The sequence below is a fragment of the Corvus brachyrhynchos genome, unplaced genomic scaffold (genome assembly GCF_000691975.1).
Source record: "Corvus brachyrhynchos isolate BGI_N302 unplaced genomic scaffold, ASM69197v1 scaffold5, whole genome shotgun sequence".
Lineage (NCBI taxonomy): Eukaryota > Metazoa > Chordata > Aves > Passeriformes > Corvidae > Corvus > Corvus brachyrhynchos.
The window spans coordinates 8,343,621-8,356,193 of NW_008238321.1; the positions used below are offsets into that span (position 1 = coordinate 8,343,621).

At 43.4% G+C, this 12,573-nt stretch overlaps 1 protein-coding gene across 2 annotated transcripts in view; it reads left to right on the forward strand.

The window, feature by feature from the left end:
* Window positions 1-12,573, forward strand: part of CARD11 (caspase recruitment domain family member 11) — a 46,583-nt gene that overhangs the window by 27,732 nt on the left and 6,278 nt on the right. For both annotated transcript variants that reach the window (XM_017734102.1, XM_017734103.1), the window contains 12 exons: window positions 39-164; window positions 645-842; window positions 1,340-1,519; window positions 2,555-2,609; window positions 3,834-3,943; window positions 5,114-5,217; window positions 7,853-7,911; window positions 8,444-8,576; window positions 9,052-9,253; window positions 9,691-9,817; window positions 10,899-11,139; window positions 11,552-11,648. In XM_017734102.1, the coding sequence (XP_017589591.1) occupies window positions 39-164; window positions 645-842; window positions 1,340-1,519; window positions 2,555-2,609; window positions 3,834-3,943; window positions 5,114-5,217; window positions 7,853-7,911; window positions 8,444-8,576; window positions 9,052-9,253; window positions 9,691-9,817; window positions 10,899-11,139; window positions 11,552-11,648 (1,632 nt within the window). The remainder of the gene's footprint in view (window positions 1-38; window positions 165-644; window positions 843-1,339; window positions 1,520-2,554; window positions 2,610-3,833; window positions 3,944-5,113; window positions 5,218-7,852; window positions 7,912-8,443; window positions 8,577-9,051; window positions 9,254-9,690; window positions 9,818-10,898; window positions 11,140-11,551; window positions 11,649-12,573) is intronic.

The window sequence follows — 12,573 nt, forward strand, 5'->3', positions numbered from 1 at the left end:
TCTGGGAGTGGTGGTGGTTAACAGTTTGTCATTTCCAGTATCTTGAGGAGAAAGAAGATTTGGAGTTAAAGTGCTCAACACTAGGAAAAGACTGTGAGATGTACAAGCACCGCATGAACACTGTAATGATACAGCTGGAAGAGGTGGAAAAGGAGCGGGACCAGGTATCTCACAGTTAAAGTGGGGGAAATCAGTAGCAAAAGCCTCTATCTCCTCTGTGTCACTTTGGGGAATTGTGGGTAATTGGGCCCAAAATACCATTATAAAATAAGCAGTTAAAAGAATTACTTGTTGGGATTTGCATTAGGGTAATTAAACACAGGGTAATATTGGGTTGTTTCCACAGTGTAGCATCTGGCAGGCAGAGCCAGGATCTTAACAACAGCTCCTGCAAGGCTTTATGTCAGTGTCAAGTCACCCCGCTTGCACTCTGGGACATTTTCCCACCAACCCAGAGGGAGATGTAAACCCTCATCATCATAATTTTTGATGGTGCTACTGTGGCACATCCTGGTCCTGATTGCTGTGTTAATGGGTGACTGGGTACCACTTCTGAAGTGCCCGTTGCCAGCACTTCACAAACAAAAGCAGCAGGAGGAGGGTCTGGTGCCCAGGTGCCACAGAGGGTTCTTGCCCCGCTGCAGGCATTCCGCTCGCGCGACGAGGCTCAGACGCAGTACTCACACTGTCTGATAGAGAAGGACAAATACAGGAAGCAGATCCGGGAGCTGGAGGAGCGGAACGACGAGCTCCGAATCGAGGTGGTGCGGAAGGAAGCGTGCATCGTCAACCTGGAGTGCAAACTCCGGCGCCTCTCCAAGGACAACAACTTCCTTGACCAGGTACAGCTGAGCAAAACGGATGTGATCTCTTTTGTTAAGACTTGCTTTTGCAAACATTTTGGTCTGGAAGGGAGAGGGGACTTTTTAAATTCTTTCCATGAATTAACTGAAAAAAATAATCTCCTCCTACTAAATGTCAGTGTTGTGAATTCTTTGCTGTAGTGTTGTTCAGGTTGTCTGTCATGCACATGCCTTCCCAAAGGCTGCCATTCCACAGCTTGACTTTAAAAAAGGAAAGAAATACAGAAAACCAATTATTTTCTAAACTGGGTTAGAAACTACAAATATTTTTAGGAATGTGAGTGAAACAGAATTCAGGCAGTGAACAGAAATCCCCTCTAATCTCAACCCAAATTATTGATTGGGTTTGGAGCCACATTCTACATGAACTTCGGAAGCACAGAGTCACAATAGGTTCAATCAGATTGCTCTAAAGGAAGGTCATGTGTTGTACCAAACTGGTCTCAGAAGTAAAAGTGTTCCCTTGTGACCTTTAGAGTTTGCCACGGAATCTTCCCATTACCGTTATCTCCCAGGCCTTTGGGACTTCTGGCCCAAAAGCCAATGGTCAGGAAGCTGATGACTCCTCCACTTCTGAAGACTCTCCAGAAGACAACAAATTCTTCTTGCCTGATCAAGTTCGTCTCAAGAGAAGAGTGAACCTAAAGGGGATCCAGGTGTGTCTGAATCTGAGGCTGGAATGACACAGAGCAGGGACTGTTAGAACTATCAGACATAACACATGTTGTGGCAGTGCCTCTGAAACTGCTGTAAAGGTAATAGATTTGTGTATGATAGTGAGCTGTCAGTTTTTGCCCTGTGGTGATTTGCATCTTGAGGAGCAGATCTAATCAGGCTTTATAGACTGTTTTCTGTCCCTTCTCCCCATTTTCTGTTTTCTTCTTGCTTCTGCTGTTCATTCACATTCTTGGAGCATTGTCAATAAATTGATTCTTTGCCTCCTTAACATTAGTGGGGAAAAAAAATGACATAATGCCTGAGGTCCAACACACACTGAAGGTGAAAAACAAAGTGTTGGAGGAAAAGCTCTCAGCAGCTGGAAGGAAAAATAGAAAGAAGTGGACACAATCTAGAGCAAAATTAACCGTCTAATTTAGAATTAAATTATGGCAATTTCCTCACCCTTAACAGGAAGGGGTAGCATGAGTTAGGTTCATGATTTTCCCAACCAGCTGCATTCACACAGCTATTATCTGATGCTGTATTCATGAATTGTAAAGAAAACCCACAAAAATCTAACATTCCGGCTTTTGAGGTTCTCTTTCCTTTCATCTGCATTTGAATTCTCCCTGCCCTTCATAACCTTTCTGAGCTCTGACTGTCATTATTACTTATGGCGATAGAGCTGCATTTTTCACATTGCACACTCCAAAAGGATGCCTGTTGTATTAACAGCTGCCTGAAACCAGTCCCAAGGCACCCACTTCACCTTTTGTCTCTTTGTTTCCTCAGCAGAATCTGTAAATTGCAATGTTATTTGGGCCAGACATTCAAAAGTAGTCAGGTAGCTAACCCTCCATCACTGCTGTGGTATTTAGATACCTAAATATCTTCCAAATTTTGGGTCTTGTTGTTTAAAGGAGGGCAAGTATATTACAACGTAGCAGTGAAAAAAGGTGGTAAAAATATCTGGTTTACAGTGTGTGGCAAATATTCTGCATTTGTGCTGATTTTTGTCCTCTTACTTTTAGATAAGTCCAAGAGCTAAATCCCCTGTCAGCATGAACAAAACATCAGAGTTTCAAGGTCAGAAAGAGCACCCATGTCCTTATTCCTTTTCCATTGCTTTGTCTCTTTCACTTAATCTCTTTAAGTTGTTTTAGCAAATATGCCAACCAGGGAAATTGTTAACTAAGTCCAAGTCAGTAAAAAAAAACCAGTTTCTCTCACAGATACCAATGTAATAATTTAGAGTAGTCAAATGTTCTACTTCACTGTCCTCTCCATCCAAAGATGCCTCCACAGGCACACGATGTGCATCCCATAGCTTAGCTAAATTTTCTGTTTTCTCAGTTTTCCATTTAGTTTACAAAAGTTGTAAAGTCATTTGTGTAACATCTGCACTAAAAATCATCATACCATTCTCTTTTTGCTGTTGGAAAAATCATTCAAGCTGAAAAGGCCCTAATCTAGTGATTGTCTAATGAGTTCCTTTGTCCTTCAGCAAAACAGAATTAATTTTAAATCTAAAGCATTGCAAAAGCTCAGAGAGGGGGATTGACCCACGCCCCAGCCAGCTGCCAAGTTACCAAATTTGTTGCTGTACACTCATGTTTGAGTTACTCCTAATTCCTCCTATTTGTGTAACACTATCCCTGAAACAAACACCATCAGAGGCAGCACTTCCTTCAGTTGTTGTGTGTTACAGTGTGCCTCTGTTGGACAAAACACCATGGCAAACACGGCTCCCGCTCCAAGGTACTCCATGTTAAACAGCAGCTTTGCTAGCAGGCAGTGTGCAACATTAGTACCAATCAGAGGTGCTGAGGAAGGGGAGGAGTCCACATTCACTCTGTGTTACCTGGGGCTGCGGAGGGATCCCAGGCTTCTTGATCCTTGTAAATTTTTTGTAGTAAAAATGTGTAATTCAATGAGCCTACCTTGCAGATCGCCTGGTTCAGGTGATGAAGTTAGAACATAAATTCACGAAACAATCTTTCTTTATTTGTCAAATAGCATTCACAGATCTATTAAAAATGGCCAGGACAGAGTTGGGAGACAAAGTGGGCAGGAGTCTGTGCAGAGGTTTGGGAATTTCCATGCTTTGTCGGGAACTGCTGGGGAAGGTGTCGAGCCAGAGCTGCAGAGCAGGAGCGTGTCTGCCGCCCCTGTCCAGTACAAGACCAGCTGAAATGGAAAGAGAACATAAGTGCAGTGGCACATCTGTGAAAGACTCTGCACTGGAAGTGCTCTGACGTGCTTCTCTCTCGTGTGTTTTGTCTGTGTTTCCCTGTGTCCCCATGAGTGCAGCAGTCAGAGCACAGGATGAAGACGGGGCCGAGGGCAGCACCGGCCGCACGGACACGAGCTCCTCTGTGTCCATCAGTAACTCCATCAGCAGCTGTGAAGTCACCAGGATTGTAAGGATGCCCCTTGCCTGTCTACAACTGTCTCTCCTAATGTGGTTCAGCGCTTTCACAGCTCAGTATTAGCACTTCCCCAGCATCCCAGCTGTGATCACATTCAAGGCCCTTGTCAGAAGCTCCCTTAATCCTTTTACCAGCATTTTGTTAGAACTATGTTATTAGCCTTTCCCAAAATCACAGAATTGGTTTATGTTTATTTAAAGATATTTCAGAGGTATTTATGACCTCTTGCTGTCTCCTTATGCCATTTAACATTTACTGTTAGAAGAAAGAGATTTGCTTTAAAACTGCTTTGTAACTTATCTGGGAAAATTCTAAGGATTTTTTGAGTTCTATAATGCTTTTTCTGTCTATAAGTAACAGCAAGTGAGAAAAGGGGTGCAGATCACAGTTGGAAATTTCTGCATACCATAATCAAACCATTTCTTCCCTGCTTGCTGTATCCCCATAATCTTCCAAGGTAGATATTCCATTATACATATGTGAGCACTGACACAGCAGGACAGGCAGATAGAGAGAGTGCTCTTGCAGAGTGTTAATAACAAAGAACAAGACATCTTTCTAGAACACTGTGAAAAATGCTGCCCCCAGGAAATTAAAATTATACTCAAGAATAGCCAGGAAAGAACTTGCTGCCACTCATAATAAGCTTAGCTGGGTTAGGAATATCTTTTTGGAATATCTGTTGAATATTTAGATGCCTTATACTGGTCTTCCCTCTAGTGCAATTCAGGTTTTAGTTTCCAGTGTACTGGAAGATTATTTAACATATGAAGATCTGTGTTTTTCTGTCTCATTCCAACTATATATATATTTATATAAGTAGACATACTGCTTTTCATCCTCCTCCTGTGTCAGCTGTGCAACATATACACCACACATCAAGGGTAAAGTTACAATGGCTTAGTAAATCAGGCAGTTATGTGGTCACAGGAGAAGGTGCAGTGCCAGCACACAAGCTGGGCATTGTGCTAAAAACTGGGATATATGAGTGCTCTTGGATTCTGCACAGCTAGAATCGACTTTTCTTCTTTTTCTGTGTGTGCTTCTCAGTGCAGACTATGGCCAGTGCAGAGCACCACTGCTAATGCTGCTGTGACTTAGAGGTGAGAGCACATTTCAACCAGATAACCTTTCTGAAACCTTTTGGTTTCTTGTTCAAAGCAAACCCTGCGGAATCGCAACGACAGCATCATGTCGACCACTCCCGAGCCTCCCGGGAACGATTCCATCGTGCGGCGTTGCAAAGAGGACACCCCTCACTGCAGGTGGGTCACATGTGGGGAAACCTGTCCTGAGCCCAATGGCACAAGGACAAGGGAAAAAGGGCTGTAGAGGTCCTTGTGTCTGCCTCTGATTGAAGAGCCTCTATAAAGCAGCAGGATTAACTTCTCAAGGCTGCAGCCCTTCATCCCACATTTTGTCCAAACCACTCAGGAGTGCCTGACGGTTCAGCCAGGATGAATGACACAGTGATACCACTGCAGCACTGACTTTGTAATGAACAGAAACAGGACTGGAATCACTTGGCACTGATGCTGTTGGAGAAAGTGCTCTCTCTACCTTCGTACACTGATCCAGCTTCAGTTTTTGCCCCTCAGCTCCATGCTGCCCTTGTGTCCCTGTTCTTTCCCCTTCTTTCAAAGCTCGCCCTTCTTCTCTGTAAGCTGCCGAAGTGAGCAGAGTTGCTTGCATGTCTGCGAGGAGTGGAGGGGAGAAGTGGAGGAGGGAGGTGGTTTTTCTGAGTCTCAGGGTCTGCTTCTCAGCAGAGCAGGGAGTGGAGAGAGAGGCTTTGCTCTTGGCTTCACCTTCTGCTGCAGCTTCCACTTCTGTCGGGTCAGGGCCCCATGGACTTCCCCTGGCAGTGAAATCTCATCAGCTGGTGAGTGGGAAGTTGGTGGCAGGAAGGAGGGAGACCTCTCCTGCCTCACAGTTCCCTAAAGGGCACTGACCCCTTTTCTAAAAGGTTTTTTGCAATGTGATACTCAGACATGCTGTGTTGGTGTGGTGTCAATAGCATCAGTGTCTGCATCAGAAATATCAGGAAATACAAATACATTCCCTAAAGGTCGCAAGCAGAAGGAGAAAAGAACAGAGCAGACCTTTAGAAGAAAGCAATATATGTGGAGGGTTTAGATCTTTATTAGATCTATTTTTGATATCTAATCTTTATTAGACCTTTATTCATATTTTTATGTTTTTCAAAACAATCTGATCTTGGGCAGACTGCCACTTTTGCCTCTCTCTCTGGAGAGCTTTGCAAGACAGCTTTCCACTGAGGGCATCCTCAGCTGGTCCTCCCACATAATTTTGTAGGCTGCTGAGGCTTTAAGCAGTGTTTATTTCAGTCTCCCTTAGCTTCTCCTACATTGCCCTCCAAGTCCCTTTTTAAAGTGTGTTTTATTACAAGATGAGAAAAGGCTTTTTTATTAATGATTTGAATGTTTTGTGCCTCAGGTGCTTGAGAAGCCTTTGGCATGCCTGAACCTTTCAATATTTGCAGTGTATTACAGAACACAGTAGAGATTACACAGAGATTATTCATCTTCTGGACTTATTTCACTGTAACTGTGACTGTATTCTGTTCCATGTGTTAAGGCACTGGAAGACTGAGTTGTACTGAAATCTGAATTTTTCCCTCATATTAGATATTCTTTGTGTGGAAAGAAAAGGTACCCTGGAACAAGGTCTGAATGTGGGTTTACTTTGTTGAGCTGATAATCACTAAAGTCAAGTATCTCAAGAACCTGCCCAAAAATTCACTGTAGCTAATAACTTTATAATTAGCATGATAAATTTTTGTAACTTATTTGTGAACATAATCCAGAATAATTGCTGTTTGCAAGCCAAGTTGCAGGTTTCACAGTTCATCTCAACTTAATTTGTGTGAATAAAAAAGGTGAGATCATCATTTAATGTAGGAAAAGGTACATTATTTCCCTGCTTATGCATGCTGTAAAAATAGCTGATCCTCTGCAGCCTGGCTGCAAAAATTCACCCTTCAGCTACAGCCAAATATGAGGAATATCAGCTCCACAGGAGACCTACAAATCATTCTGAATGGGAAAAACAACAAGCTGTTATTTAAACAGCTTTGCAACCAAAGGACATGCTTTAATGAAGTCCTTCTAGTGAAGCTGACAGATCACTCACTTGGCTGGACAGCCCCAATACCCCTGTAAGAGCAGAATTTTAGAGAATCTTGAGTGGTTTTCAGGCCAACCAATCCAGTCACCTCTACCAGGAATGGCTGTACGAGCTGGGCTGGGAGCAGAGCTGTGGCAGTTCCCAAAGCCTGGAGCACTTTGCTGTTCTGTACTGCAGGTACCTGAGTAGCCATGCGAGGTACCCTGAAACTGCTATAAAAAACTTCAAGCACTTTAAATCAAGCAGATAAATTACTCCTTACTGCTGCACCTCAGTAACTTCCCTTGCATTTACTCTGTCCATCAGTGAACTTCTGGCTTTTTGCTCTGTCATGGAAAACCCCCATGGTGCAGTGCATGCACAGCAGGCATTGTGCAGCCCTTTTATCTCCATGTGAACCAAGTGTGGTGTGAGTCACACACCAGACCATCAGTCAGCAGCTTCCTTTTGTCCTCAGCAAAATCTTCATTCCCTCACTGCTGTTGGCATTTCTTCCTTCTGAACCTTCTTGCTGCTTCACATGCTTCCCATGCTGGCTGACACATGTTGTCTTCCTGCCCTTTTCTATATATCCCCTGGACTCTCAAGGATGTTACTTGCTTATTTTTTTGCATCTGCACCATTGCCTGATGCAACGCCTCCAACATCTTCCTTTTTCACAGAAGAAGTTCCTCCTTCGGAACTTAATGAAATCTGCTGAAAGCTGGAAAGTGTGCAACTTTCTCTCTCTTCCATTATCTCATGCTTTGTTTTTAGTTCCAGCTTGGTTGAAGAGGACAATGACAGCTTTGGATGTGATGCTTTGGAGCTGGATGGTAAGCAAGAGGATATCATGTGTAATTGAAATATGAGCTAATATGTTATCAGCTCCCCAGCTACAGAGACTGTCAGATAACCAACCCCCTCTAAGAAAATGGGACGCACAATCTGTGAGTAAATTGAGAAAACAAAGGGTCAGCCAGTGTTAAGAAGGGGAAAGCAGTCATTCCTGAAGAACTAAGTGGGAAAAGGATTCGTTTTTTTACCGTGAGGGGGGGTCAAGCACTAGAACAGGGTTGTCCAGAGAGTTTTAGTCAAACTCTTCATCCTTAGATGTCCTTCAACTGGACAAAGTCCTGAGCAATCTCCTTGAGCTGACCCTGCACTGACCTTTGACTAGACAGTCTCCAGAGGTCCCTTCCCACTTTCTATTCTATGAGAGAGGCATTCCTCGTGCCATGTCCTCATGCCTCTGCCTGAGGAATTTCCTACTTCAGCTTTGGTTGGGTTCAATTAAAATTAATTTTCCTCTTTTTCATCTTTGTCACTTTATCTAGGACTCATTATCATTCTTGTTACTCTTTCCAGATGACAGTCATGACAGGCAGTCACATGGAGCTCCTTCAGTGCACTCTTCCTCTTCTTCTCATCAGTCAGAAGGCCTGGATGCCTATGAGCTTGAGCATGTCAACTCCATATTTAGAAAGTTCTCTCTAGAAAGGTAGGTAAACTGGCATCTCAAATACCTGAGAGGAAAGGGTGCTGTGGTAGAAACTCTCTATTTATTTATTAGTTGCTGAAGTTATAGTGGCAGGAGTGATTATGGTGGCAGCAATATAACGTTATCTTGGAGCCCCTTCATGTCCCGTAAACCCTCAAATCCTCAAATTTCAAAAACTTCAAGGCAGACTAAACGTTCTAAAGGCTTAAATTTCTCTTTGTGATCTTGCTATCTCGCTGCAAGAGCTTGCAGAGTGGAGAACTGTTGTACGCTGAGTTTTCAGAGATGCCAGAGCACTGGGATCTATCCAGATGCTCTTCTCCAGAACTTGTGCTGTAACGAGGAGGATTTCTTTTAGAGTCCTTAGATCCTAGTGCTTGGTAATGCTGGAGGTTTATTTCTATATCTTTCATTTATCATACATGCATTTAACTCAGAGTGAGATAACCAACTGTCCCTTCCTCTCATGGACCAGACCCTTCCGTCCCTCTGTCACATCTGTGGGCCGCATCAGGAGCTCGTGTCACACGATCCAGCGCGTGACACTCAACGGGGACAGCCTCAACTCAGAGATCACCCTGCTCGGGGGCAATGACAAGGGCAGCTTCATCAGCTCTGTCAAGACAGGCTCCCCTGCAGAGAAAGCTGGCCTTCGGGAGGGACACCAGATCCTCCTGGTGAGCATGAAATCATCACCAAGTGGCACAGGGTGTCTGTCCACCCACCTATGCTGTCCCTGGCAGCCCATGAGCACAAGTTCAACAGTGCTTCTGCCAAGTTTCTCTTTACTTAGTTTTCCCTCCATTGCCAATGTTGCCAGACCATTTTCCTATTAAAATGCCTCCAAGGGGAAAAAAACACCCCCCACAATTTATATTCCTGCACTCCTTACTCCCAGGGAAGCCTGGGATTGTCCAAGTGCTGCAGTTCTGTTGACTGTTAGCATTCCTAATTTGAGAGAAAAATAATTATATAATTAAGACATAATCTACATCCTGATAGCAAAGTGTCTGCATTGTTTAATAAGAAAAAGATTATGACACTTTAAAAAAAATGGTATAATTGACTCAGATATTGACCCTGCGCTGGAGAGTGATATTTCTTTCATATCTAGCTGGAGGGCTGCATTAAAGGGGAAAATCAAAGTGTTCCCTTGGATACTTGCACAAAGGAAGAAGTTCACTGGACAATTCAGAGGTGCAGTGGTCCAGTAACACTCCAGTATAAATCAAATCATGAAGGTAAGACCGGAAGTATTTCTCATCTCATATGGTCTGTTATAGCAACTTGTCTGGAAGAGAGTGACAGGACCAGCATATCCTTTGTATTGGGATAAATCTGGAGCATGCCACTGGTGTTAATTACAGCACCTCTGTGGAACTGTTTCAGCTTTTAGCCTGGTGACTGAGAAAATAAAAAGCCCATGTGCTTGTCAAGAGGATTCTGAAAAATTTACATGGTGGCAAATAGCAACATGATTCGTGAAACACGTTCAAGCTTATTTTTATGTACAGTTTTTTGCAATACAACATGGTGAGCTGAATGATCTTTATCCAGCTGGTCAATTTAGCATTTACCTGATGGAGTTGCCCTGTTTATTACTTTGTGGCTTTATCTTATCTTTAACAGCCGGAGTTCATGTGTGGCGAACAGAATCTGATTTTAGTGTTCAGGGCCTATAATGATAATTTCAGGTTATGGATCAAAAATTACATTCCAAAATCCATTCTTTACTGGTGTGTATAAATGGGCGTTCGTGTTTTTATGCTGGTTAGAGAATTTCAGCTGCATAGATCACACAAGAAGTGATGCCTTTGATTTTCTTTGATGTTTTCAACGGTAGAAAAGACTATTGCAATTTTTTGAGCATCACTTAACTGCAGATAAAGCATGTTATAGATTCTGGGAGTGCCAATTAGAGCTAATAAGGGGAATAGCTTGCCAGTAAAATTGGTGGCAGAACTCACACTGTACTTAGAGGGCAGAGCTATAGCTGTGTCTGCGTCTTTGGTGAGTTCCCTGTTCCACAGGTTGTGTGGGGAGTACTGAGAATGGAGTTACCTAAAAGCAGCATTATAATGAGAATATTCCCACAGGCCTGACAGCAGCAGCATGGTCTGTCCCTGAGGCAATGCCCCATCAGTATCTCTGAGGTGCAGGCCCATGATCTTGCTGGAACTACTGCAGGCAGCGCTCTGGAAGTACAAACCTCTCTCGGAGGAGCCCCAGGAGTTTGTGCTGTGGCTTCTCCCAGAGGATGCCCGGGAATGCAGCAAGAGCAGAGTGTGAGATCCTGCCTCACCCCTTCCCTCCCTGCTGCAGGATACCGGAAGCTGCTGTCGGAGCTGGAAGAAGGGCTCATCACCTCAGGGGATTCATTTCACATCCGCCTGAACCTGAATATCTCCAGCCAGCTGGACTGCTGCTCCCTGTCAGTGAAATGTGATGAGATCGTCCACATCCTCGACACCATGTACCAGGGCAGGTGTGAGTGGCTGTGTGCCAGGGTGGATCCCTTCACTGACAGGGACCTGGAGATGGGGACCATTCCCAGCTACAGCAGGTGAGGGTGATGCTGAGTGGCCACAACTGAGAGCAGGGATCTAGAAACAGGGAACTTAATTACGGCTGTAAGGAAAGAGGTATCTGTCTTAAATTTTGAGATAAGATCTGGTGATGTTAAACTACAACATGAGCTATAAAACTTAAGAAAGGAGATTCCAGATGTCACCTGAAAAAATAAAGTGGGTTGCTCAAAAAGTATAATACGCAAATATTCCATGGATATTCTTTAATCCTTAACTGCAATGCAGTTCTCCATATTATTTTGTTCCTGCCTTTACTTCATGGTTCAGTCAGTCCTCACTGCTATTTCTATTTAATCTTTTCTGTAGGCACAGACCCATTGCAATCCAGCTTTCTTCTGAGTGGTTTCAAAACTATCTTGATCTACGTGATTCCATCTTTTCTTTCAGAGCCCAGCAACTCCTTTTGGTGAAGCTGCAGCGGTTGATGCACAGAGGAAGCAAAGATGAGACAGAAAACTCCTACAATACCCTTCGGGCACTGCGGGTAAGTATCCACAAACAAAGTCTTTTTAACACCTCATACTCCCCTGCTACTGTTTTTTCATTTTTCATTTTTCATCATCATTTTACAGAAATTCCTGTTTACATTCGCTGTAGGTTTTGATTGTGTCAGGCAATGGGCACCTTCTGTTTGCTTTAAATAATGTCCCTGGGAATGAACCCAGCTCTGGCTCACTATTAACCCTTCCAGCTATGAAGGAGTACACTTTAAAAGTCAAAACTGTTCTGTGCTTTAGTTACCCTTCTCATGCTTCTCTGCCTGTAAACATTGAATGCATCTTCATGTACACATGAGGAAGAAGCTGTGTCCTTGGAGTTAATAATCAGAGTTATTTCTCTCCGATTGTGAACAAGCCTCTAAACCACAGAGTCTATTGTCCCACTTTAGAAAGACCTGTCTCTTCCAGCCTAGATGTTGTGGAGAGAATTGGGATTATCAGGCCTTCACACACAACAGCCCTTCTATTTTCTCCTTTTCCATCACAAAAAGTAATTTGATTTTTCTTTCTTTAGACCCCAAAATTCCATCTTTACAAAATTAAAATTACCTTCCCAGTGTATTAGTTGCTGTAAGTTATTTTTAGAGTCTGGGAGACATTCATGCTTCTAACTTTTGCAGGGACAGGTAGACGGTGCTTGTGCTTGATTTCAGTCAAGGTTAAGTGTCACACATTCCTTCTGTGCTTGCATCCCCACTGATCAAAGGGACAGAGATCACTGGAAGAGGTGCTTGTGAAAGCAAAAGCTGTGCATGATCTTTCTTGGTGCAGAAATTACCTCTTTCTTAGGTGTGGAGAGCAGTCTGTGAAAAAAGGAGTGTGAAGAGCAGTGAAAAAGCAGTGCTTCTTGGCACAAGCCATGCTATGTCCACAGTTTGTTTAGAACATTGTATTTGGGATAGGTATCGA